Consider the following 27,492-nt stretch of genomic DNA (forward strand, 5'->3'; position numbering starts at 1 on the left):
CCTTCATAAGGCATGGGTGGGCAGTATGGGTCCTCTGTGGTTGCCAGGTACTTGAGAATATTGCCACCTTTGCAGTCGATATCCCTTTGAAGACTTGGGTCTGCTAACTAAATTAAAACACATAGGCACATAAGGCTATCTGCTTTTTTTGTTTTTAAGGATCTATTCAGTATCTAAAAATGAGATTTTATAGTCTCATTTAAACTCATTGTGGCTGAGGTTTAAACATTTGAACATGGTGACTGAGGTTTAAAAAGATTTCTTCAGCTAGGTTTGTAGACTTTGGAAGAAATGTCTTCTGCTATCTTAAACTCACAAGGAAAGGATGAATAGCATATATAGGGCAAGTGAGCTTTCAGTGACTGAATATTATTTAAGCCAAAGTAGGTACTACCCTGAACATGTAGTTAGTGCCATAAAATGGCAGTCATAATGTCACAATGCTTTTCATTTCCCCTTCCTCTCCACTGGCACTCAGTGATATTTGAATGCAGGACGTTATGACACCATGTCGTGTTGCAATGTTGGAATGGCCAACAGAAGCAGGGATGGGAAGAACTGCTGCAGTTGGTAGCAGGTGTGCATTTAACACAATTTGTGGATTGGTTCCTGCCATAGCTAAATATCAGTGTCTCTACCATCTCTAAAGAGTCTGTTGTCTAACTGACTGGTCTGAAGCTACACCACACACACACACACACACAGAAAGAGAGCAAAAATGAGAGACTCAGAGAATCTCCCATATGGCCACTGGTCATGCTGGTAGAGCTTTAATTAAAAGTGTAGCTTTTCGTAGTTCTGATCTATGCAGTTGCACTGAATTTAAAAAGGTGTGAAAATGGACTGTCCGTGAAGAGACACTCGCTGGTATGCATGTATAACAAACCCAGGTGCTCAATTGTCATTTCTGAAGCCCACATCGGACTTTTAGGGGTTATTGGCATGATCAGGGGTACTATAGTATTTGGGGAAGTAGGGGCCCATACAGACAGGCCAAAATAAACCTGCTTTGGGTTACTTTGGAAGTATGCTGTTTAAATGCTACATGAATCCTAAGAGTCCGGAAGACACACCAAAGCCACACTCCAGTCCTTAGGACTGGAGTGTGGCTTCCACACTCTTAGAACGCATGCATCATTTAAACAACGTACCCCCAAAGTGACCCAAAACAGCTTTATTTTGGCTTGTCTGTATGGGGCCTAGGACATGTATTTTGTGGGAGAAAACATGGGATGTATCTGTTTAGTAAGCCACAGTGAAGATTGAGCATGCTTGGTGGCTACAAAATGCTTTCTTCCAGGGTGCAAGTGGAGGATAGAAAACCTTGGGGTAGTGCTAGAATAGAATAACCCAAAGGAAAATGTGGCTAGCTGCCTGGAACACAAAATGAGATTTGTCACTGCATGTTTGCATTGTAAAATACATTACCTATCTGCTATTTGTAACAATGCAGGTTTACAGCCAATCATGTCCAACCAGCAGCAGACATACCAAGGTATGATAGGAGTGCAGCAGTCCCAAGGCCAGAGTCTCCTCAGCAACCAGCGCAACAACTTGGGTGGCCAAATGCAGAACATGATGGGTGTGCAGCAGTCTCAAAGCCAGAGCCTTCTCAACAATCAGCGGGGAAATATGGGCAGTCAGATGCAAGGCCTGATGGTCCAGTATACTCCACTACCTTCATATCAAGTGAGTGGCAAGAGAAAAAGTGTGATGATAGGATAAGGGAATGTCACAGAGGCAATTCTGCTGTTGTAGCACAAGGTACCTTGTTTGGCAGGAGCAGCTCTTACAGTTTTTTGTGGGTTTTTTGAGTTGTGACCGTGTTTTGGAAGAGTTTATTCCTGATCTTTTGCCAGCATCTGTGGCTGGTGAAACATCAGGAATAAACTCTTCCAGAACACAGCCACATAACCCCCCCAAACCCACAAAAAAAAACTATGGATGCTGGCCATGAAAGCCTTCAGCTTTACAACTCTTTCACAGTTCTCTCTGATGAATTCAGAATTCTTAGGTGCTCTTTTTGAAGACAGAAATATAACTCATGGGAAACTAATTGCTGTTGGAGTGAGACTGATGAATACAGGAAAAGAGTTCCATGTGAAGATTTTGCTGTCTGCGCTGTGTGATATGTAGTAAAATTTATCTGCTGTCTCCATGATATAGGACTGCTGCTTTTGGCAGCAGCCCCATCTTTTTTGTAACAAATAGTTCTGCCTATATTTTGTAACACCTAATTTTAAAATATTATTATTTAGAATATTTATATCCAGCCTCTCACATCATCTTAAGACAGTTCACAAAAACAGTGAGGCAGAATTAGCCATAAAGCCTAAAAAAGGAAAAAGGATGCCACCTCATTTTAGATCTGAAATTATAAAAGCCTGCAGATGACAAAGCCCAACTTGCCACCCATAATGAAAGCAACAAGATGTGAGTTTGACATTCAAAATGCATCAAACAATTCTTGAAGAACCTGAGAGAATGGAAGGTTTTTCACCACTGAAAAGCTCTCATCTCTTGCAGTTGCACCCACCTTTCTTGTTTGATGTGGGCATCTGCTGGTAACCTCTGATAATGAGAAATGGGTCCAGATAGGTCAGTCTGGTGATTCCCAAAGTGGTCCACGTGGACCTCCAGGGGTCCATGGGAGATTCGACGGGGGTCTACGGGGGTCTAATCTTCACATTTTTTGATGAGTTTTGGGAATATGGTAGAAATGTAGCAGCAGGGGGTTCACCAAAACCAGTAAAATTTTGAAAGTGGTCTATGAGAAAAAAAAAAGTTTGGGAACCTCTGCTGGCTTCCAGATGTTTATAGCTAATTTAAAGTTTAAAAATTACTTATCAAATTTGCCATGGAAATGAATTGAGGGACAGTGAAGAAGTTATGCAAAAGATCGTTATGTTGGCATTGTTAGGAACTCTGTTCAGTTCATGCAAAAGTAGTAACTGTTTGTTTAAAAGTTTTTCTAATCCAGAGTGGATAATGGAATCTAAAAATTCCTAATTCTGACCTCCCTCAAAAATCTAAATGTAGCAGTTATTCACTTCATTTATTTGTTTGAAACTTGTAGAAACACAAAGAAAGGTGTATCAGATCATGCAGACTGTACAATAAATACATTTTATTATTGTTGCTGTTGCTGTTGTTGTTGTTACAGTGAATGAATATGCATTTTAGAATGAACACCTGTGCCATTAATTATTTCAGCTGACCAAATCATTCCACTTACCATAACCATTTCTGTATTGGGGGAATCACTTTGGCAAACGACAGCAATTGTCAAAATGTTTGCACATTATTATGCAGTGAAGAAAAGAAGGTACAGATATGCTTAGTTTTCATTTATTTGAGCTAAACCATTTGGAAATTTATCTTCAGGCTTTTGTTATGGTCTAGGATAAGATCTGGTAAAAGAAGATTGGGATTCATTTAGCATGGGAAGGAGGAGGCAAGGGAATGGAGTGGATGGAGTAAGGCTAATAGATACCGAGGAAAGTAGTGGCTGCTGTACTGAATATAAAGTAGTTCTATATCCACATAAAGTATCCTCTGCAAAACATGAAAGAATCCCCATCAAGTAAAATTCCCATCAGGTTTTTCTAACCATGAGAAATGACTACATCCTCCTGCCAAAAATGAATGTTAAAATTTCCATTTAAAGGCCAAATCTTGATGGTCCTGGAAATTTTGTCATCTGAAGTCAGTTGGCTACACTCATTGCCACCACTAATGATATTGTCATAATTCCCAAATGTAATAGGCTTTTTCTCTTCCCCGCTTCTTTTTCTCCAAGCAGGTTCCCGTGGCTAATGAGTCTCAGGGCGTAGTCCAACAGTCCTTTCAGCAGCCTGTTCTGGTACCAGCAAACCAGTCTGTTCAAGGAGGACTGCAAGCTGGGGGGATGCCAGTCTACTACAGTGTTATCCCGCCAACCCAGCAGAATGGCACCAGGTAACAGCATGAATGATAAACTGCATGTTGGTGGGTGCTTGGAACAGAGCTTCAAAGCTGTGGCATCTTGCTCCCCTCTCCAAAAAAATCCCCATCCACTTCTGAAGGTATCCATAAGGTTCTTCTCCTAATGCCTTATAGGAAGCAAGTTATCACTTTTGTTCTGATGCCAGAGTTTTCAGGCATTTCACTCTGTTGTATGCTACTTGAGTTCATTAGGGAAATTTTGGAATTTGTAAATTGGTTTTGTGGATACATTTGTTTTTGTTTCTTTAAGGAATTGATTCAGTTTTTCTGTTTGGTTATTTTTTTTGAGCAGTCAGATGTCTTGAGGGTTTATTTGCAAGCTGTATAGAAAGTGGATATAAATAAAATATAATGAGAGCTCAGGGAATCAGAGACAGTTTGTGTGCCATGCATTTCTATACAGCTTTTCTATTAAGGTGATAATATCTAAAGCCATTTTCAAAATTCAGTAGAAAATAACAGTAAAACCACAGTTTAAAAAACCTGCAATGCTGAAAGCATTCTTTAAAAGTTGGACAGCCAGTTAAAAAGAGCGCATTTTAAGAGGTCAGCGGAATGTTGCTCTCTTGATCTATATCCATATCACCCTACCCAATATCAGAGACACAGTTGGCTATAGCACACTGCTCCAAGGTTTAACTTTCTTAGAGGCTGTACAGATCGCCCCTTTTACTGGCAGATCAGGGACACAGCAATTGCACACCGCAAGCCCGATCTGGCAAGCCCGATCTGGCAAAAAGGAGCCACAAAAAGTGGCTCCTTTCTGTGCCGCGTAAAGGGTGCCATAGCTGCTGGCGCCACAGCTTTTCTGTGCTCCTTTGGGGCTGCATCCTCTGGACCACAATGCCTGAGGAGCGCTGTGACGCTGCCTGCCATGTGGTGCAGCGCACGGCGTCACACCGGTATAGAGATGGAGTGGGGACATGCGTTGTGTGGACGACATGCCCCCACTCCACCCTGATGCTGGCCTTAATGGCCGGTCTATGCAGCCCCTTAGTCTTTGCAGAAGCAGCTTTTAAAAAATTGCGAACATTTTTGTCCCACCTCAAAGACAAATGTGTGGTGTTCCAAAATTTGCCTGATATCCTAAAGAAATATGGATCTGTTTGAAGCAATCAGAAGATTATCAGAGGAAAGTGGGATAACAAAAGCTTTGATTAGTTAGTGTACATGCTTTGCAGATGTCTTCACTTATTTCCCATCCAAGAGATGATGATTTTCTGCATCCTATATACCTATATGGGTTAGGACACTGATACTCAAACATTTTACCCTTGGAGACCCCCCCCCCCCTTGTATCTATATGTGGACATCATACGGGGGGGGGGGGGGTATGTAGTATATGAATAAAAATATTTTGTTTATTTAGTGTGCATATTTTCATTCACACATCCACATATTATAGCATTTTATGAGGAAATAACATTCAAAATAGAGTTTTGTTTAAGTAAATTCAATATTTAACTCAATGCATATCTAATTTTAAGCATGAAAATGTTTGAGACGAGAAAAAGGAGAGATAGGGTCTCCGAGTTTCACATTCCCTTTGAACAGGCCTTGTACCTACCTGCCCTGGGGATCCTGCCCCACCATTTGAAAAGCAGTCTTTATACATGAACTAGAAAGGAGGGATAGACCCAGTGTGGTGTAGTTGTTTGAGAGCTGGACTACAACTCCAGAGAACAGGGTTCAGTCAATCAATCAATTCTTTATTATGGTGCAGAGACCGAGTAAGATCAATTTACAACATATGAAATAAATTAAAAGCACAATGAACAAGTAGTCAATTCATACAGAGAGAGCTTATTTCAAACATTTTCCCCTTGTGCAGAAGTTAGCTTGTTTTTGATCCTAACTGCTTTGGACAAAAACTTGGCAACCACCAAGGTCACACTGGGAGTCTTATTTTCTAATAAGAATTAATAAGACATAGAATTGGGTCAGTTTTCCTTGTAGTTTCACCAGTAATTTATTAATCATGTGTTGTCAAGCCTGCTTGTAGAAACCACAAAACAAAAGAATGTGCTTCTTGTATTCTACTTCCTGATTACTGCAGGGACGTAATCCTGTTGTATAAGGGACAACAGCAAATCTACCTCTGAGCATTTGGCCTTGTAAAAAGTCTACGATAATTAACAACAGTCAAATTCTTTAAGTATTTGGCTGGATGAAAAGGACCAAGATAATGTATACTAAATGCACTCTGTGAGCAAGATGAGTATGAATGCGCCTGAAGGTCACAAAAAATAATATCCCACAATTTGTTTTACTGATTCAAGAGTAGTAAATTCACCCAAATGATCCTCAGAGGCCACACTGTTCAAGATTAATAAATCCAGCCTAAATTTCAGTTGGGCCAAACAGAAATCAGTGAAGTTCAATCTTTGATCTTTTAAGTTTGTAGTAAGGAAAAAACTATCCTCCTTTAATTTGCTTAATACTGGGTATTTGACTTATAGTTCAGTGTCATTAAGTCCAACCCTAGCATTAAGATCTTCCATTATATATACATAAGTCTCAGGGAACTTTATAAGTAAATAAAAAATATAACACTCAGCTTTGAGCCATGTATCCACTATTTGAGCTTTAGATATAAGTGGGGGAATATAAATGTTAACAATGATAATGCTTTTAGCATTTAGTTGTACTAAAATCACAAATACTAGATGTTCACATTTGTCTGGAACAAGTTACCTTCGCAGTCAGTGAGGTTGATACCAGAACTGCAAATCCACAACTGGGACGCCCTTTCTTGTTCACCTCAGTAGCTTCCAGTGTATAAGCAGCAAAGCCATTCAGGGCAATAGTATTTATGACTCAAGTTTCTTGCAGCAGTATCACATCAAAAGAACAAATATACTGACAGAATGAACTTTCCCTTCTCTTATTTGATCATCTAGTAATGTTCCAGGAGATTATCCTGAAACAGAAATCTTCCTAGGGTCATAAGTATCATTCTACAGGGTAAATCAGATCTAGAGAACCATCTTTCTCTCATCTGATACACTGATTCTCAGGAGCTTTTGTTTTAGAGGTCCTCGAAGCTAATTGAGAGTCAGTGGAGCAGGATTCTCCAGGTTGACAAGGTTAGGATGAGTCCTCTAACGGTTCCATTGAAGGCTGTGGATTGGAATGGGAAGGAGTTGTAGTTATTGTATGGTTGTTGATGTTAATTAAGAAGAGCAACTCTGTTCCAGCAATATAAGGTTTGCTTTCCTGGGGACGTCTTGACCAAACGTAATTGAATCTGTGTTTTCTACATTATCATTGGGTCCTACATCCGTGAGATGATTGCACAGCATAAATGCTTCTAGCCTGGATTGATGGGTAGCATGGTGCAGCTCTGCCTCAGTAAATAGCAAGTTTGAAGACCTTGACTCAAGCTGGTGAATTTTGTTGAGTAGGTCTCTTTGACTATTGAAAATAACTTAGAAAATCTGTCAGTGAAGTGTTCGTATGTAGCAAGAATATCATTTATTTGTACCACAGACTTAGACATAGGCTCTGTATGACTGTGAATAGAGATCCTTGCTGTCAGCACTCCCTTAACTGAACATTGATTAGAGGAAGACTCTCAGTAATTAGTATTAAACGGAGGAATGGTGCTAACAGTTGCCTAGTGTAACTGAGTTTGGAAATGGCTGCCTCTCAGGAGGAACAAAGCTGTCTTCTCCATTTTCTGCCTCAGCAGCTCTCGCTGTCTCTCTTCCAGCCCTTCAGTTGGCTTCCTGCAGCCTCCTGGGACAGAGCAGTACCAGATGCCTCAGTCCCCATCGCCCTGCAGCCCGCCACAGATGCAGCAGCAGTATTCAGGTAAGGCAGATTCCTTTACAATTTATTTGCAGCAAAATACACAAATTGGGATAAGTGCACAAATAACATTTCATCTGTCCCCTACACACCTTGACCAACTCCACACACTTTTTTTTGAGTTGCTTTAACAGATTTTATAACCATGGTTTTAAAAAAATAGTCCGAGCATGTGAAGGTTATAATTCTGCATCCACTTCACTTGTAGTACCAACATGATTGCAGGGATAAAATAAATTTGTAAAAAGTAAGTAAGCAAGCAAGTAAGGGTGTTGCAGTAAGTAGTTTTAGTTCTGCACAACACGCAGGCCCAGAGGCTGATATCTGTTTGGCTTTGTATCTGCCACATCTTTGGGTAGCCATTAAGGGTTTGTCTTACGGAACCATGGATAGAAGTTTTGTGGACCAGCCTTTGCTGCACCAGTGGTTTAAGAAGATTTGGAAATAGTTAACATGGAGTCCAATAAAAGTATTGACTGTAAAAACAATTCATGTAAATGATAACAAATAGACATATATTGGTAGGGAGGAAGGAGGTATGAAAGATAAAGTAAGTTAGAGAAGGTATGTGTAAGTGTATGAGGGTTTTTTGTAGGTGATAAGAAATGAGTAAGTGGAAAGATGAAAGGAAGATTAAGTGTGAGGAGGAAAGGGAGTGAAAGGAAAGAAAATGAAAGTAGAAATAAGATTTATGGATAGAGAAAAAGGAAGGAAGGAGTGTAAGAGGTGAGAATGAGATGGATGAAGTGGTGAGGGAATAAGAAGGAAATAGAAAGAAATTGAAATGGTATATTGATTTAACACAGAGAGTACAGTGTTTGTACGTATAGGTATGTATAGGTGGAAATGTGTATGGTGATACATATTTTTTATGTTACGCATCATATTTTTGATGATGTGTGTTATGTGTGTGTATGTATGTGTATTTTTTATAGTCAATAAACTTTTATAATGAACAAAAAAGAAAAGAAATCACCAAGTTATCTATCACTGGCCACTGGCTTTGGTTTCACTGGTATCTATTCCATTGAACACATTAACAACAATGCCACAGTCACTCTCTGTAGGGATTAAATGAGCCTCAGAGGAAGAATTTCCCTAGCCAAGAATTAGTAGACTAGGGTCCAAACACAGTGTAGAAATAATCCACTTTGAGACTGCTTTAACTGCCCTGACTCAGTGCAAGGGAATCCTGGGAATTGAAGTTTATTGTGGCACCAGAGCTAAAACTAAATGTCTCACAAATCTACAGTTACCAGAATTCCCTGGCATTGAGCTAGGGCAGTTAAAGCGGTCTCAAACTGGATTATTTCTGCACTGTGTTTTCAATCTCAGTTAACCTTCTGTTTAGTCCACTGTCGTTTCTTAGCCTTGTTGAGGGCATTCTGAGGTTCACACACACTTGCTGGACTTCAAAGTCCCAGTTCAGGCCACTGCCCATTTGTAATCCCTCTCATACCAGTTGGGACCCAGATTTAGATTGGTGGGAGCCTGCTCAGGGACAGTTAGAAAAGATGGGATAGGCATGGCTAAACTCAACATTGTCATGTCTAAGGTTCTCTTCCCTCTCCAATCTTTCAGCTGTTGATATTTCCTTTGTACCTGAAGTTACAGGGAGCAGGAGAAGGAAAGAGATGGGTCAAAGGAAAAGGATCAATGTGGCTTAATTTTAGAAGCCTGCTGAACTGTTGAAAGACATATTAAAAACATAGAGTTGCTCAATAAACATATAGTTAGGGCATTTTTGGTATCTATTCTCTGGCCCTGAATTTACCTTGTGGCTTACATGACTATCTGTAGACATGCGACAACACCAGTCAAAGTCAAAATAGGATTCCTTCCCTTCCAAAACCTTACAGCTGGATTTGTGGCACCATCTCCTGGAGGCAGTGGGATACTACAAATCATGTTCCTTGGTTCTTTCGCACAAATACATGGCAAGACTTGCAGAAAACTTCCATATACCAGCATAGGATGTTTCGGTCTGGCCATTTGAGTCTTGCTTATTTCATTTCTGAAGGTACCTCTTGCTTTGGAACGTTGAAATTGGAATAGTGAAAAGAAGCCTTTGCCAATTAGACAAAGTGGGTGCTCCATGCTAAATGCCCACTATCCCATTGACTTTGAATAAGCAAGCAGCCACTGCCATCCTCTTCCCAAAGGCATTATTTTCCTGGTTTGTAGCAAGGTGCACTGTGGTTGTAGCCTCCAGCCAGTGTCTTCCAACAGAGCTAGTGACTCTGCTGGGCTGTGAGAAAGAATTATAAGCAGGTGGCCTGTCTTGGATATGTTCCTGTCATGTGCCTGTTTTCATGCCCCCCTGTTGTTGTGTTTTTCCTGAATGTTGGGGATACAGAGTTCCAGATAGGTTGTTCACATCACAGGAAACACTGCCTGGGGCCACTTCAGCTCTCTTGTCTTGTAAGTGAACAAGTGTGCTCATGCTGAGAAATGGCAGGGAGCTAGCCAGGCACCTTCTGCTAGTACCACTATTGATTGGTTTGCAACATACGGTTTCATTTCCACTCATTTTGTAGCTGCAGCTTTTGAATGAGTACTTGCAACATGCCCCTGTGGTTTGGGTACACAGTAGCTGATTGCAGTTTTTGACTTGGAAATGAAAACCTCCACAGACTTCTTTCTGTGGCTGGAAAATGCTCACCTCCTGGTAAGCTTCCCACAAGACATTGCCCTGTTAGTGGTCTGTGACAATCCTTAGCTTGTTTCTCATTCTTGTCCTCCTGGAGGCAGCAGAAGCCACCCCATAGAACAAGAAAACAAAGGCCATGTCCACAGAATGATGGCATCCAGTGAGATTGGACTATGTTGAGGACACTCCATAGTTAGTTAGAAGAGATGCACAAGCATCTGATCGTGTTCTTTGTTGACACAATGTTTGGGTGGCATCTGCTTCTATCTTTGCTCCCTTTGCGAGCACCTGGGATCAAGCAGGGGGTTTTGATTTGTAATTACATTTATTAGAGAGTTGTATGCAACTTCCATGCATCATAGAAATAAGATGAGATTAGCACACAAAGAGACAAGAATAGTAATACACTTGTCCCTCGGTGTCTGCTGTCTTGCCGTTCACGTCCCTTGGTCTTTCACGAACGGCAAGTCCTGAGGGACAAAATGGTGCCCGCGCCAGCAGTACACATACAGGACCATGCACAGCCATTCAAACCAATGGGGCTTGAATACTTGTGATTTTTTGTTTTCGTCCGCAATAGATCCCCTGTGAAAATGGAGGCGTGACTGTACTAGGCTTTAGAGAGGAGCTTCTTTCTCCACAAAAATAAGAAGGTTGGATGGTGTGGCATAACCATTCTTCCATAAAGTCCAGTTTTGTGGAGCATCCGAGTGCTAGTTGTTCCACTGACAACAACTTTCAGCTGTGTATCTCTCCAGCTCCTTCAAAATTACCATTGGCCTCTTGATTGCTTCTCAGAGTGATGCCTTCCTTACATGCCCACTGCGTTTTGGTGGGTGGCCTTCTTTACACAGAGTCATTGTTGAACCATATTCTTTCCATTTAGTAGTAAAATAATTGTTGATGCAGACATACAGGGGTATGTAACACACACACACCAGATATTTTTACAGCTTCAAGCTTCTGAGACTCACAGTCTTTTGGGGGGAGAGCAGGATTAATTGCCCCTCCTGGTACCTTACAGAAGTGGCAATTCACTTTTAAATAGCTTTGTTTTTCAAAACCAGACATGAATTCCTTTGTTGTTTGTTGTTCTTCATGCTTAGGAGCCCTCAGAGGGTATATCCTTCAGTATATCCATACTATCTTTAAAGTTTAACAGATACAGAGGAATCTTGTAGCATCTCAGAGACAGAAAAATTTCTAGAATAAGCTGCCTTTAAATTAGATTTTTTGATGTGTTCATTAGCCTAGGCCAAGGAACCAATTGACTCCCCAAACATCAGTTGTGCATGTTTTATAAGAGTACCATAGCATTCTTGATCATGCTGTGTCCACACAATTTTGTCACCTGTAACTGTTCAGATACTAAGCTATAGTTCACACACCTGTCAGTAAAGCGTCACTGGCCTGTGTATAGTAAATATGTGGTTAATGAATTACATGGTGAATTTAGGCTTTTCAGTTGTCTGTCTTTGGGGAATGTAATGTGGTGTAGTGGACTATGAATGTTGGACTATGAGTCTTGAGACCAGGGTTCAATTCCCAGCTTGGCCATGAAACCCATTTGGTTACTGTGGACAAGTCATATGCTCTTGGCCTCAGGGGAAGGCAATGACAAACCTCTGAAAAATTTTGCCAAGAAAACCCCATGATAGCTCACCTTAGTATTGCCATAAGTTGGGAACAACTTGAAAGCACACAACAAACACAAAACATTTCACAACACATGTCAAGAAACACCTGCATGATGGAACTCTCCTTGTTGAAAAGAATTCTGGGGCTTCTTGGGCCTCCTCAGTTCTCTTTGTGAACTGAGGCTGTCTGCTAGAACAGTCAGTACCATCCTTGAGCTCACAGATGCTGTTGAAGCAGCTACTGGAAACCTCATCCAGTATGGTTAGGGATTTCAGGGAATTGTAGTCCTCAAATGCCTGCAGGTCCACAAGTTGGATACCGCTGTTCCAACATTCTCACCATTCTGTTGTAGCTTCACATTATAGGGCAGTGATGGTGAACCTTTTCAGGGCCAATTGCCCCAACTAAAAATTTTTCCGGCACTATGTGTTAGCCGGTGTCGGGGCGTGACTTCCACCTTCTGGGGTGGAACTTCTCCCCCGTGTCTTTCTCGGCCTCTAGCTGCCTCAGGAGAGGCAGCTGAATGCCTCTTCCACCTTCTCTCTACTGGGTGACGGACTAAATGGTGTCGTGTGCCATCTCTGACACACGTGTCATAGGTTCACCATCATGGTTATAGGGAGAAGATTAGTGGTATTATCCAAAGCTGTATTTCAGAAAAATGTATTACCTTATATATTCATCTATAAGTTGAAAAAATTATGCCAAAAAACTGACCTCAGAATCCTCATTCGGCTTATACATGGGTCAATATGGCATCAAGCCTCTTCCTCAGCCTGGCTGTCTTCTGAAGGAACAGCTGGGCTGGGGAAGAGGAGAAAGGGCTAGCACTCATCCCTCAAGCCTCTCCCCAGCCTGGCTGTCTCCTTAGAGGACAGCCAGGCTGGGAAGGAGGAGGAAGGGTGGGCATTCACCCCTCAAGACTTTCCCCAGCCCGGCTGCCTCCTGCGGGAACAGAGGCTGAGGAGGAGAAGGAGGAGGAAGGTTGCATGCCGCCCACCCATGATTGTTTGCAACCACCTGCTTGTCCCACTTGTCTCTTCTTCCTTTCAACCTTCTGTGAGGAGATAAACAGGCCAGCTGCAGACAACTGAGGGTGAGTGGACAGGCAAGAAAGCAGACCCTAAGTTTTATCCTTGACTTATCCACTGTTCATATATAAATTCTTAATTTGGTCCTCAAGACCTACCCTCAACTTATACATGAATTTGAATTACAGTTGGCAGGTTTCTCATGCCATCTTGTCAAGGAACCCCAGCTTTGGTGTTATTCAGAGTCAACTGCGAAGATAGAATTACTGTAGCAGTATCTGTACTGCCTAGTCCTATTGACCCACACTCTAAAAAAAATTCCCCCTTGAAAAAAATATTTCCTCCCATATTTTCCCAACTCAGGGAGAGGGGGCCATCACATCTGTAGGCACTGCACTTGCTCATGTCCAGCCCTTTTGATTTTGTTTTTGTTTTATTTACTTAACTTTTCTCTCTTTTGGTGTGTGCTCACATGGGGGAGAGAGAGTGAGCAAGAGATCTTTTGGCGCAAAACAATGTCTTTCCCTCCTCTTTTTATCATTCTGACATATTAATAGCATTGCATCAGTGATAGTAATAGTTGTTATTCTCATGAAGTGCTGTAACCTAGTGAAAGTAAGAAGGGAGGAGGACTGACCATGTGGTATCCAAGCCATATGATGACATTTTTCTCCTTGATGTCTTCTGTGCAGGGGTGTCTCCGACAGGGTCTGGTGTTGTGGTAATGCAACTCAATGTGCCCAATGGCCCCCAACCTCCCCAGAACCCTTCCGTGGTGCAGTGGAACCACTGCAAATACTATAGCTTGGACCAGCGAGGTCAGAAGCCTGGAGACATCTACAACCCAGATACCAGTGCTCAGGTAGAGAAGATGAGGAAGGATCTGCTGGAAGAAGTGCGGGGAAAGAGCTGCACTGAATGCAGTTGGTTGCAGCATATAACATTTTCTTCCTGTCTGTTTCTAGGCCAACACCCAGATGAGCAGCCCAATCACATCCCCCACGCAGTCCCCTACGCCGTCACCTGTCACTAATCTCAACAGCGTCTGCACAGGTCTCAGTCCCCTCCCAGTGCTTACACAATTCCCTCGGCCTGTGGGACCAGCTCAAGGTAAGGAGGGTGCTTTGAAGGCTTTATCATAGCTAAATTGCTCAAGGCATCCATATTGTTATGAAGAGAACCTCTTGTTCAGATACAACCATTGCCTCTCAAGAAATGTGTGTAACATGGACTCAAAAATTGCTCTTCAAGGCTCACACAAGAATATCTTCCTTGAAGTCAAAATGTCTAGCAAGCTGCATTTTGGGTAGTTGCCCTTCTTTTGCAATCCTATTTTTGGGCAGCTTCAGTGTCAGACACAAATATTCTGCATTATTAAAGGACATGCCTCATAGTAACCAGCTCTTCCAAATTCAGGAGGCTTGAGATTAATGTAAAGAAATGTTTGTATGCTGACTGTTTGCCCAGATGGAAGGTGTCCTCCTTTATAAGTAAAGCAGGAATATGGGCACCTCAGAGTTTGTGGAAACATTTGGTATGCACTTGAGACTGTTAGGAGTTCACTGCCATGAATCTATCAATCAGTTGGTCAGTCAATCAGTCACTTAGTTGATACCCAGTCTTTTCCCAAGCCTGGGACTCAAAGAGTCTTACAGGCTAAAATGAAATAGAAATTGAGATCTGCTGGGGAGGCCCTTCTTGTTGTCCCATCACCTCACAAGTTCATCTTGTGGGAACACAAGAGAGGGCCTTCTCAGCAGCAGCCCCCAGGCTCTGAAAGTCTCTTTCCGGAGAGGTTAGACTAGCCTACTCTCTAGTCTGTTTCTGTAAATAGGTGAAGAACTTTCTGTTTCACCAGACCTTTAAGGCCTTGTAGAGTATGCTGAATTTTTTATTTGTTATTTTTGTTGATGCTTTGTGATTTTATGGTTTACATTTTAACTGGCTGTAATTTATTTTGATAATTTAATCTCTTTAACTTTTGTATTTTGTGAATTTTTAACTATGTTTTTATAATTTGTTGTAAGCTGCCTTGAGTCCCAAATTGGAAAATGGTGGGTGGCTGCTGCTGCTGATAATAACAATATCAAAAATATCAACAATTTGAGTAAAACCACATGTAACTTAAAATATAGAAAAAATAAGATTAAAATAATGTTGAACTGACAATACTATTAAAGCATTTAAAATACTAATTTAAAAGCATTAAGTAATACAGCACACTAAAACATGTATATGTATTGTATAGTAGCAAAGGATGGAAAGGATTGGTTCAGATGCTCTCGCCTTTCTGAAGTTCAGTTTATGTGCCCAAATGGGTTGAAATATTGCTGATGTCTTTGAATGCTCTTTGGTTCTGTTTTTCTTCAGGTGATGGGCGCTATTCCCTGCTGGGCCAGCCACTGCAGTACAATCTCTCAATTTGCCCCCCACCTTTGTTGCACAACCAGTCCAGCTATACAGCACACCAGGTGAGAATGGACACAAATCCAATCACTGGAGAAGGAAATGTCTTCCCCTGTCTCATAATCAGGCCAAGTTTGAATATGGCTTCTTCCCTTATACTAGGGGTTGGCAGGTGCTGGGTATTAGGGGCCACATTACTCTCATAGAGGACGTTTTTGGACTGTACCTCCAAAACATTTGAATATTTTATTTTATTTTATTTTTGCTAATGTAGCCATGTGTGCCTGCCTACAACAGGCAAGGTAAACAGCTACTGCTTCCAGAATCCCTTACTGAGCATGTCTGAACAGCAAAACAGAGACCAAACAAATTAGCCTGCCTCACCAGTTCGGCCACCCCATCCCACCCAGCATGTTTTAAAAGCATAGATCTACAGTGCGCCCATGCCAACTGCGAGCTTAGCATCTGTGGATTTGAACTTCTGCAGACGGCAAGCCCCAGCTTTTTAAATGGGTGTGTGTGCATGTGCCTGCATGTACATGCATGCCGAATGAAAACAATAGGACTTTAGGTCCCACATTTACTCTCTGCAGAGGGGAGGTTCGGAATGGATCCCGTGCACATAGTAAGGGACCACTGTATGTAAGTTTGGCCACCAAAATGGAAATCATAAGAAAAATGAAGGCTAGTGAAAGGAAGTATGATATGTATTTTACACATGATTGCCTGTATGGAGATTTTTGGTTGTAATCCCACTTTGATCTGTTGGGAGAAGCGGGAAAATACAAATAAACTTTATTATTATTATTATTATTATTATTATTATTATTATTATTAAGTATTCTCTGGATGCATTTTGGAAGGTGTTTCCAGATGGTCTCCAGAAAGTTCAAAATGCTTTTGTTTGCTCATGTAAGGCTTACCTGACCTGGTAATTTAATTTCACATGCACATATTGTTAGTTTTGCAGTAAAAGTTTGCTGAAACAAGTCGTCGTCCTCCTCGTCCTCCTCCTCCTCCTCCTTCTGTTGTTGTTGCTGTTTTGTGGTGTAGGAATATCTCACCCTTCTTCCCATGGTATTTCTGCTTCTGGTACCAAATTTTCTGTTAAAGAAACAATGCCCCAGGAGCACATATACTTTGCTAACTGAGGTATATCTCAAAAACATAGCTGTGTTCATCTAGGGAATCGTGTAGCACTTTGAGACTAACTGAAAGAAAGGAGCTGGCAGCATGAGCTTTCATAACAAACAGCTTCATTTATATACAGCTTCATACTGAATTAACAGTGTCTGAATGGTTTATAACTGTAAGCTAATTGCCCCCAACAAGCTGGGTACTCATTTTAGTGACCTTGGAAGGATGCAAGCCTGAGTCGAGCTTGAGCCCTTTTGCTGCTATTGAACTCATAACCTCATAGTTTTGAGTGAGTGGCTGCAGTACAGGCATTTAACCACTGTGCCACCAGGGCTCCTAAGTCATAGACTTCAGATGCATCTGAAGAAATAGACTAACATTTACAAAAGCTCATGCTACCGGCTTCTTTTTCAGTTAGTCTCAAAGGTGCTACAAAATCCTCTGAGGTATGCCCTACACTATGCCCCATGGTTGTAGATAATTCAGGCATGAAGGATTGGAATTCTAATGGGAGCCCAGCCACAGCCTCCTTTTAAAGTAGAATAGGTCCAAGAGCAAAATGTGTAGCTGGGTTATGATTATTACTGTTGTTGTTTGTTGATATTATTATTATTATTATTATTAGTAGTAGTAGTAGTAGTAAATTAGTAGTAGTAGCAATAGTAGCACAGCAGTGACATCAGATCCACCCACCCCAGTTTAAACCCTGTCCTAGCCTTCCTCATCTGAATGTCTAAAAATGTACTGGATTAGAACTCCTATCATCCCAGCCAGCCTGAGTTTAGATGCAATAAATACATAGGAGTAAAATATAGATAGACTCATTAGAGCTCACAGTCTATTATGTGCAAAAGGAGAAAACAGAACCTGAATGTTAATTGGGAAAATAGAGAAAATCTCTGCTTGCCTACTTATTGCAACCTGCTCTGTGTTATCATTATCTCACAGTTTACTCGTAGTTACCAACCAAAGTTTTGGAGCATCAGTGATTCTCCTTCTATTTCTTCTTCTTGATTGAATTTGATTGTCCCTCATTTCCACTTCTCTGCCATGATAAGGAAATGTATCTAGGACTCCCATTCAAACATTTAACCATGCTCAGAGCTTCTGAGCTCCAGCAAGGTGTCTTCTTTAGGTTGTCTATTGCCCTTTTGCCCTCTTTGTTAGAATTTGAGTGAACATTTATTCCAGGGATTCTCTGTGTGCAAGCCTGGACATCTCCTGTGCCATCACTCCTTTGCTCTTTTGCTATACAGGGACAAACGGGGATGAAGCATGGCAGTAGAAGCAAGAAACAGACTCTGAAGTCAGCATCCACGGACCTCGGAACAAGTGACGTAGGCAAGTGCCAAACACGATGCCCTGTGGCACCTTAGTGTACACATGCATGCACACGTTCACACACACACCATAACCTCTGTATATGACCTCTTTTTTTTTTGCATTGGGTCCCCGTATATGGTTCATCTGGGGTAGGAATTGGAAGGGTGTCCAGGAATTGGGACCTTCTGCCCACATTCCCACATTCTTTTTGCGATATCCTGCTTGGGTATTGTGACAGGACCAGGACCACTTTCCTCCTTCATATCCAGCCAGAGAATATAGGGAGCCTGTTCATTGTTTTGTCATTTCCTCCTGGACAAGTGTCCACTGCCACTAACATGTGACTGAAGAGAAGAAGGGTAAGCAGAGGGGAGACATCTCATTTCAGTCCTTTTCTTCCATCTCACACCTTGATTACAGTGCCTCTAACAGTGGTTCCCAACCTTGCTTCTTCAGATGTTATTATACTACAAATCCTATATTCCCTAATACATGACTGTGGGAGATGCAGACCAACTGTATCTGGGGAATCAAGGTGGGGAACCAGTGGTCAGGCATCCCCATGGTTTTTTTTAAAAAAAATTTGTCAAGGCTAAGGCCATCATGCTTTAATTTTGAAGGTCATTTGTTTTGCCTTGGCCAGCCTTCTGCCAAAGAGTCAAAAACCAAGGCAGCCACGTCCAAGAAAAAATAAAGTTTTAGATGCATTGGCAGCAAAACAGACTCATTCTTTCCTTCCCCACAGGGCACTTCTCATTTTAATAGGCCTTGTAGAAAGTAAGGTGCCATCTAATAGGCTTTAAAATGTATAGTCCCAGGGCTCTAATCCCTTTCCCTACTAATACTGCCTTCTGGCAGACACATTGCTCAGCAAAATGTCCTTTGGCATGACCACAGTAGGCTTCCCTTTCCAGGCACCAGCTAGGAACTGTCAGTATTGCTTTATTTTTTACATTCCCTAGGAAAAGGACTTCTAATGAATTGGAGTAGGAGGCCACAATTCTTCCCAAGTATTCACAATTAGAAGTCAAAGGCTTTCATGGCCAGCATCCATAGTTTTTTGTGGGTTTTCCAGGCTATGTGGCCATGTTCTAGAAGAGTTTATTCCTGACATTTCACCAGCATTTCACTCAGAGAGCTTCCCATGGCTACCCCATCTCTTTGCTTATAGAATCCATTGTCCCACTGGAAATAACTTGTGGTGAGGCAGTGTTTGAACAGGTCTGTGATGTCACCCGGAAAAATTTATCAGATGAGTGCCATGGTGTCCATTATGGGGACTCTGGTAAACAAGGAGACTACATCAAAGCTGGTTAGTACAGTATGTCTCCACGTTTAAGTTCAAGGTTATTGCTCTTTCCTATGAAGTGAGCTGAGTCCTTGATGTAGTGGGGCATTTGCCCTATATGGGTTTGTAATTGTGTGGCCAGAAACTTGACCAAGTCATATGTGGGGGATCCAATGGCACTCACTGTGGGTCAGAGTGGAATGGAATCCTTGTGGATCTTGGGAAGTCCATACAGTCTTGGTGGGAGAGCCTCAGATTTGCACAAACTTTGGCTTGTGGTTGGCTGAAATGAGGAGTTTTTGATCAGGGTGTTTATTTTCTTGGTGATTTTGTTGGTTGAGTCTTGTTTCATTTTTTTGTATATTGCAGGATCCAGGAGTTCATTGGTTTTTTGTTTGTTTGTTTGTATTGTTCTGTTTCCATAATTACTGTGGCACTGCCTTTGACTGGCTGGGAGAATGATGATTTCTGGGTCCGAGTTGAGGTCCTTGATGGGTTTTCTTTTTTGGTTATGTTGCTGGGATGTGGTTTTGCCGTGTGCAGAATCCTTGCTGTTTCTCCTCGTATCTCTTCTGCTTCCTCCTCTGGGAAATGGTGGAGGGCAGATTCAACCTAGGCAATGATGTCTTCAACTGGGATTCTGGTGGTGGTTACTGCAAAGTTGCCTCCTTTGGCCAGGATGGATGCCATCAACAATAGAACAATACACAGATTACACATGGCAATCACTCTTCCCTATCCAGGGTCACACAGTATATATGTATTCCACTCTATTCGATGCCAGCATTCGCTGAAGATGCCAGCCACAGATGCTGGTGCCACATAGCCTGGAAAACTCACAAAAACCTATTCATAATTACTCGCTTTACCAGCACCATCTTACATGATTGAAGTGGGAAGTGTTTCACCTTCCAGAACTTTGGAAGTGAAAACTTGGGAACAGCCAATGGAATCTAAACAAGATAGTGCTCAAATGATGGTTAATTCTTGATAGAAAAAGCTGACATGGTTCAATCTATGTGTGTTTAATGCCTTAAGAATACACATAGGCTGGAACACACTGGGTCTTTATAAAACCAAAGAACAGCTATCTTTTAAGTACCTTTTTGAGTACCTTTAAGTACTCCCTTTGCATGGTCAGGTGGCCCAGACATCTGTGTCCTGCACCAATTTTTTTTCTACATTGGACAGTAAATGAGTCTCCGTGTTGACTGTATACCCTGAGGATTTTTAAAATGTAGCATCTCTGAAAGCATAAAGAACCCCTCTGTGACCAGGTGTGCATTGGAAATGTTAGACATCAACTTCCATCATCCACACTGGCTAATGGTGAAGAATTCTAGTTGTAGTCCAAAAATCTGAAAGGCACCAAGTTGGAGGAGGCAGGTGTAAAAAGTGTTCTGCATTCTTGGGAAAGTGATAGCCAATGCTAACCTCCTTGTGACTGTTGACCTGGAAAATTATAATGCCAAAAATTGAGCAGGAACCTCCCCCTGCTCCACCCCCAGGACTTACATGCCCATTCCCCAATTTGTGGAGTCATTAGTTTTGAGCTAGACTGGGCAGTCTCTCTCCGCTATTGTTAGTAATATGAGCTGTGCTGAAGCTTGCTAATTAAATTTGGACAGGGTGAGCTAAGTTGGTGAGGAAGCTCCACCTGCCAGCAAATGAGAAGGAGTATCGAAAATGCTGTTGTAAACAAACTACGCAGTGATGTCCCCTTGTTCCTTTAAAGTATGAAACCCCTCTGCCCCACCCTTCAGTGGAAAATAGCCCGGAGTGGGCCTGCTATATTTGTTACGTGCCAGTTTAATATTAGCAAAGAATCCTGCCTGCCAGGACCCGGCTCTGCCACTAACTGGAAACTAGAACTGCCATGCTGTTCCTTGCTTGAGAAACACACTCAGAGCAGCTGCCAAGATGCAGCCCTGGTTGGCTATGGTGCACTATTCCCCGAGTACAGGAACCTGTGAAAAATGACTGGCAGGATATTTGGAACTGACTGGAGGGGAACATACTTTTCTGCTGAGAGCGATGTTTCCCAAACTGGGGTGGAGGCGGGGAGTTGGGTGCATGTGGGAACAGGCAAATGTTTTCCTTGCCTGATTGGTGATAGGTCTCTAAATGCTGAATCTTGGCAGTAATACATTGCAGATTGGAAGTACAGTATGGGATGTATGTAAGAGTTGGGCCCAGCTGATTTAAAATTTTGAACTAGTTATCTCAGGATAACAGACATAAAACAGATGCATAGGATCTCATGAAGTGATAGTCATTTGGAAGAGCTAGGATATTTTTAGGAAGCAGTACATGGATTTCATTAAAGTTTGAAAGAGACTGACAGAGTAACCTACCATAAATCTCAATCCAGAATAGAATTCGATTGTAGACAGTGGAACCTCTAGAACTAAGAGCAGTAGACCTTGATGTGTTTTTGTCATGAAAGGTATAAGAATAAAAACATGATGGTGTCCAATCCATAGACAGCTTGCAACAGTTCCTTTTTGGCACTGACTAGAAGTTCTAAGTCACCCAAGGTGAGGTCCACATAAAATTTGGCGTTGAGAGAAAGTTGATAACAACACATCACTTTTGGATTACTTTTCATTTGTCAGTCATCAAGACTGATCTGGCAGTTCACAAAGTAGAGGTGGGAACAGAGGCATGACAGGTTCTGTCCCAAGCATGGGTTTCACCAAATCACCTAATACAGCAGAAATCATCTTGTGGTATGGAAGAGAGTTTGGATCCATCCTCTGTTCACTAACAGGATATCTTATCAGAGTGCTTTAACATCTGTGCTAGTGCTTGGAGCAGCAAGCAGAAAGGCATGTTTGTATCATATAGGGGAGATGTGCATCTCTAGGTGGAGTCCAGTCAGAAGGGCTCCAAGCAGTTTTCTCTGCAAAATGTTCTGAAAATTGATCACAGAGTAGTTTCAGAATAGTAGGAGTCCTCAGTCCTTTGAAATTAGAATTTAATAGTGACTGATTGGAGTTCCCTAGTACATGTTAAATACACACACTTGAATGTTTGCAAGCACATACATCACTTTCCAATTAATAATTTTTTGGTATTGGTTGACTAAACAATGTGACCTACATAGCAACATTATGCACTGCTTCAAGTGTAAGTTAATGAAATTTTAGGCTGCATCAATAAAAGTATATTGTCTAGATCAAGAGAAGTAATAGTGCCACTGTATTCTGCTTTGGTCAGGCCCCACCTGGAATATTGTGTCCAGTTCTGGGCACCACAACTCAAAAAGGATATTGAGAAACTGGAGCGTGTCCAAAGGAGGGCGACTAAAATGGTGAAAGGTCTGGAAACCATGCCCTATGAGGAACAACTTAGGGAGCTGGGGATGTTTAGCCTGGAAAAAGAAGATTAAGAGGTGATGTGATAGCCTTGTTTAAATATTTGAAGGGATGTCATATTGAGGAGGGAGCAAGCTTGTTTTCTGCTGCTCCAGAGACTAGGACCCGGAGCAATGGATGCAAGCTCCAGGAAAAGAGATTCCACCTCAACATTAGGAGGAACTTCCTGACAGTAAGGGCTATTCGACAGTGGAACAAACTCCCTCGGAGTGTAGTGGAGTCTCCCTCCTTGGAAGTCTTTAAGCAGAGGCTGGATGGCCATTTTCGGGGATGCTTTGATTTGGATTTCCTGCATGGCAGGGGGTTGGACTGGATGGCCCCTGTGGTCTCTTCCAACTCTTTGATTCTATGAGTTAATATGGATTTTCTGTTGAGGCCATTTTGTGGTCCAGTCATCAGTTACATTAATGTTTTGACACTTGGCAACCAGGAAAAGATGAAACTATACTACTCTGATGTAATGGAAATTCACTTTTTCCAGGGACCCCTGAGAATTGTAGTTCTTAGCACCAGCCACTGCCTTTCATGGCTTAGCTACAAATATGAAACTGGGTCATCAACATAAAACACCCAACACTTGTCCAATGCATGCTATTAGTCCCTCTGAAAGTGTTGAGAGTGGGCAAAATGCACCATAGTCTAATCATTGTAGACAATCCAAGATAGTGCTGGTGGTGGTTGCTCATAGGTTCAACTAAGGTTGGACTGAAACTGTGAAGAGATATGACATATTGTAATAATTTTGTGGGCCACAAAACGGAAGCAAGGAAATGTGTTGATTAAACTGAAGTTCATTTTCCTTGACAACAGTCAGAACTTGGTTTGAAAGGCAACATTCTATGTTGGACTGTGATACTTAAAAAAAGTTAGGGTGGCTTTATAGTTATTTTTAATTTTTTAAAAGACATTTCAAAATAGGTAACTATATTAGCTTTGTGGCCACATATGTATGCTACATATTATAACACTATTGTCTATTTCAGTGAATGTATTAAGTGTACCCAAAATTTTGAGTATATGTAGAATATATGTGGTTGGCATTTGGCAGTTGGTCTTTGTAAAGACCCCAGGGGGAAATTAAATGCAGCAGCTGCTGACAGTGGCAATTGCAATTTATGTTACATTACAAATTTTACATGCAAGATTTTATTTTTGTTTTGTTTCGTTTTTGAGGGAGACATCCCTGTTATTTTTCTGTGATTTCTGTAATTGGTTGTTCCTGCCAAAACTCTTGAGAGACACAAAATAGTGTGTCACAAGTTAATATTCAATTATTTCATCATTGCAAGTGAGGGTAGATAATTTCCAGTTTTTCCCTCTGCTTCTGCAAAAAACAAATGTTTATGTGCAGTTCACATATCCCAAAATGTTTTAAGAAACTGTTCTGTGCAGAAAGTTATGTGCATTTTTTTGCTTGAAAACTGTTGAGGTTTGCACAAAAAAGCACTGTTTCTGAACAATCATATGTGTGTGTTTTGTGCAAGATTGCTTTTTCCTAACAAAAAACTAATCTTATACAACACAAATCTGGAGGAGAAGACTACAATCTTGCACAACAAACTCATATGGCTATCTATCTATCTATCTATCTATTGCAAGATTGTTATTTTGCATAGAAAACAGCAATCACTCAACAAAAAAAGCTGTTTTGCACAAAATGCACAAAACTCCATAATTTTACAGGAAAACCAGGTGTGATCCAGTTCAAAATAATTTCCCCAAACGCTTTAGGATGTGTGAAAACTGCCCAAAATTATTGTCACTGTATAATTCTTCTTAATTGGGATTTCTGAATGTCAAAAATATCATTTTTGTGGTCACAAAACAGCAAATATTCCTTCCACTCCCAGTGGGGTGGGGGGATAGGTTGATTTGGAAAAGAAAATTTGTTAAGGAAAGGTGTCAAAGAGTTTCCTTAAAGGAGTGGTTGGGAGGTTGTACTCATACAGAAGCAGCTTATTGACTGATGTTCTAACAGCTGAAGACCAGTTAGAAGAATTTGGTCTATGTGGACATGTGTTTCCCACAATGCTGGGGGAGGGCTTTGAATGAACTAAAGGGACAAGTTGTAATCAACAAGGTGCAAGGCAGATACTATGCCTTGTCTGACTCAGGTAAGCAATTCATTGTCTCATTGTCCTTTATCCCAGAGGAAGAGGCAACAGGCTATATTTCAGCAACTTGGGAAGTACAGAGTTCTCATGCCTGATAGGTTCTACTCCTAGGGTAAGAAATCATAAGTCCTGAGAGAACAAGAGTTAGGGTCTGACCTGTTCCCCCACATCTGTCTCTCACTAACACTACTTACTAAATGAACTGAAAGGCCGCAAAGGGGAGGGCGTACTGAAGCTTGCTCTTTGGCCAGCATAGTGGAAGCCATGGACTTCTAAGCTTTGTGATTCACCTTTGTGCTTGCTGTCTTTGTTGCAGATGTGATGATACTAACAGCATTTCTTCCACCTACACCCTGTTCCCTCTGCTTCTTCCAACAGTGTTGGGTCGTGTCCTGGAAGTAACTGACCTGCCAGAGGGCATCACGCGCACAGAGGCCGACAAACTCTTCACCCAACTTGCCATGTCTGGTGCCAAAATTCAGTGGCTCAAAGAGACTCACGGGCGTCCTGGGGGCGGTGGAGACAACAACCACGGAACTGCAGAGAACGGCAGGCATAATGACCTTGCTGCCTTATACACCATCGTGGCTGTCTTTCCCAGCCCCCTGGCAGCCCAGAACGCCTCCCTGCGTCTCAACAACTCCCTTAGTTGTTTCAAGTTGCGTATGGCCAAAAAGAACTATGACCTGCGTGTGCTGGAGCGTGCCAGCTCTCAATAGGGGCAGGCGGAGGGGCAGGGAGGGAAGGGAGGCAACAAGCACACTGGACTGGCCTTTCCAGGCCCCTCTCAGCCCCTTGACTTGCCCTCTTTCCGCCTCCTCCCTCCCTTTGTTTCCACATACACCTCCTCCTTTCTCTTTTGCTTTTCTTTTTGGTGGGGAAGGGGAGAATCTTTCTGGAGATATTTATATGGACAAGAATGAAGAGAAGAGACATTGATTTTTTTTTGTTCTTGGGGGGGGGGGTGTTCTGTTTTTGTTTTTATTTTTATTTTGCGTGAAAGAACATGTCCTACCCCTTGCCCCTTCTCCAGAACACGTGTATATTGTTTTTGTTCAGCGTTGTGCCGCGGTACGCAGCCGTATTTAATTGCACATACAGATGTTGGCTGGGTATGTTCACTGTACATTTTATTTAATCTGGGTTTATTATTATTATTAATATTATTATTTGGTTTTTAAATATAAAAAAAATCGTCTGTCACTTTAAAGTTGCTTCTTCCCTGCCTGCCTTTCTGTCTTTGGATGCTGTCAGGCTAGAACTGGTCATTCATAAACAACATCGTCCTTCATCAATCTAGGCATATAATTGAGGGGAGGCAGTTTTACAGTATTGTTTAGTTATGAGGTAGATAGTTGGCCTATACATTTGATGTTTAATTTAGCTGCTAAAGTGACAGGGTACTAATTATGTTGCTTTGCAAAGAATGAGGTGAAATATTTTACCACTATCTAAAGTCAGGTGAAATGCTGTTTAGAGTTCTTTCCTTTGATTCTGGCTACTATACTTAATATATATATACACACAGTGACAAAATGACAAGGAAGGCAAATAACTGAGATAACAGTATTATGTGAGGCTTTCACATATTTCTCTCACAACATCCCAGACAGATGCAATTTGATTTAAAACTGAAATGCTTCCTTCTGATCTCCTCCTTCTGCTCATCAGAAAAGGAAGCAAGAGCACTCATGAGCCAAAGATATCTTCACATAGCACTAAACTATGGTTTGGTGTTCCATCCAAGCAAAGGTAATGCTCAGCAGAACTGGAAATCCCAGCATCCATATGGTTAACCATGTCCTCCCCTGAAATCAAGTTATACATCATTGCTCCCTTGCATTTGTCAGCCTTTTTATTAGCTAAATACATTTTAACTGTGAGTTTATGTTTAGTTCTTGTATATAACAGGTGACAAGAGCTGCTAAAAGATTAGACATCTTTCTGCCATTTTTTCCCCTTTAACATTTGGACAAATTAAGGGTTGGGTGGGGAGCGTATAACCATATTTTGCACTGTACACAAGGCTGTTGCTGAAAAGAATACCCTGTGAGAAGATAGACCTATTTCTCTGTGCATTTCTCTGTCCCCACTTCACATCATTGGCTTGTCCTGAAGAAAAGTGACATGGTTAAGAGTGGTTAAACTTTACAGAGAAAGATGGGAGAACTCAACACAGGGCTGCTGTTTGAGGCAGCATCATTGTCCTGAGGGTAGTATTTGGTTGCATCCACAGCGAACCCATAGGGGCTGTCTCTGAATTTAATAGCTTTTTGAAAGAGTCTTCTCAAAATCAGTGATGAAGATTTGTGATTTTGTAAACTGGGGGCAAACCTTTCAAGGGTTTTTTTTTTTTTTTTTTTTACTTTGTAGCTAGTACAGTGGGCCCTCTCCTTACTCTGGGGATCCATTTCGGATCCCCCTGTGTAAGGGAAAATCTGCCTGTGCTTGAGTGCCATTGTTTCCCTCCCCAAGCGGCTTCCGCGTAAGCTGGAAGCTGCATAAAACGCGTCCACGCATGGCGCAAATGCACTGTATAAGAGAAGCTAGAAGGCAACTTAGCTGTTTAATGTTGGTATGAAAGGAATATTCCCATTGGGCAGGCAGAAATCCACTCTGTTTTGGATATTGAAATAAGATGGGCTCAGGGGGATCAAGATTCAGTTTGATTTTCTCAAAGTCAAGAATCAAGCCTGGAGCAAGGGATGAAATGACACCCCTCGAAATCTACAGA

General features: G+C 41.7%; 1 protein-coding gene across 13 annotated transcripts in view; it reads left to right on the forward strand.

The window, feature by feature from the left end:
* Nucleotides 1-25,968, forward strand: part of R3HDM2 (R3H domain containing 2) — a 189,182-nt gene extending 163,214 nt beyond the window's left edge. For all 13 annotated transcript variants that reach the window (XM_089482287.1, XM_089482299.1, XM_089482303.1 and 10 more), the window contains 8 exons: nt 1,454-1,689; nt 3,803-3,957; nt 7,697-7,797; nt 13,806-13,975; nt 14,079-14,223; nt 15,484-15,584; nt 17,913-17,997; nt 25,137-25,968. In XM_089482287.1, the coding sequence (XP_089338413.1) occupies nt 1,454-1,689; nt 3,803-3,957; nt 7,697-7,797; nt 13,806-13,975; nt 14,079-14,223; nt 15,484-15,584; nt 17,913-17,997; nt 25,137-25,477 (1,334 nt within the window). In that variant the 3' untranslated portion in view covers nt 25,478-25,968. The remainder of the gene's footprint in view (nt 1-1,453; nt 1,690-3,802; nt 3,958-7,696; nt 7,798-13,805; nt 13,976-14,078; nt 14,224-15,483; nt 15,585-17,912; nt 17,998-25,136) is intronic.
* Nucleotides 25,969-27,492: the final 1,524 nt, after the last annotated feature.

This window comes from Sceloporus occidentalis, unplaced genomic scaffold (genome assembly GCF_023333645.1).
Source record: "Sceloporus occidentalis isolate IW3139 unplaced genomic scaffold, rSceOcc1.0.p SCAF_1, whole genome shotgun sequence".
In the NCBI taxonomy this organism is placed as follows: Eukaryota; Metazoa; Chordata; class Lepidosauria; order Squamata; family Phrynosomatidae; genus Sceloporus; species Sceloporus occidentalis.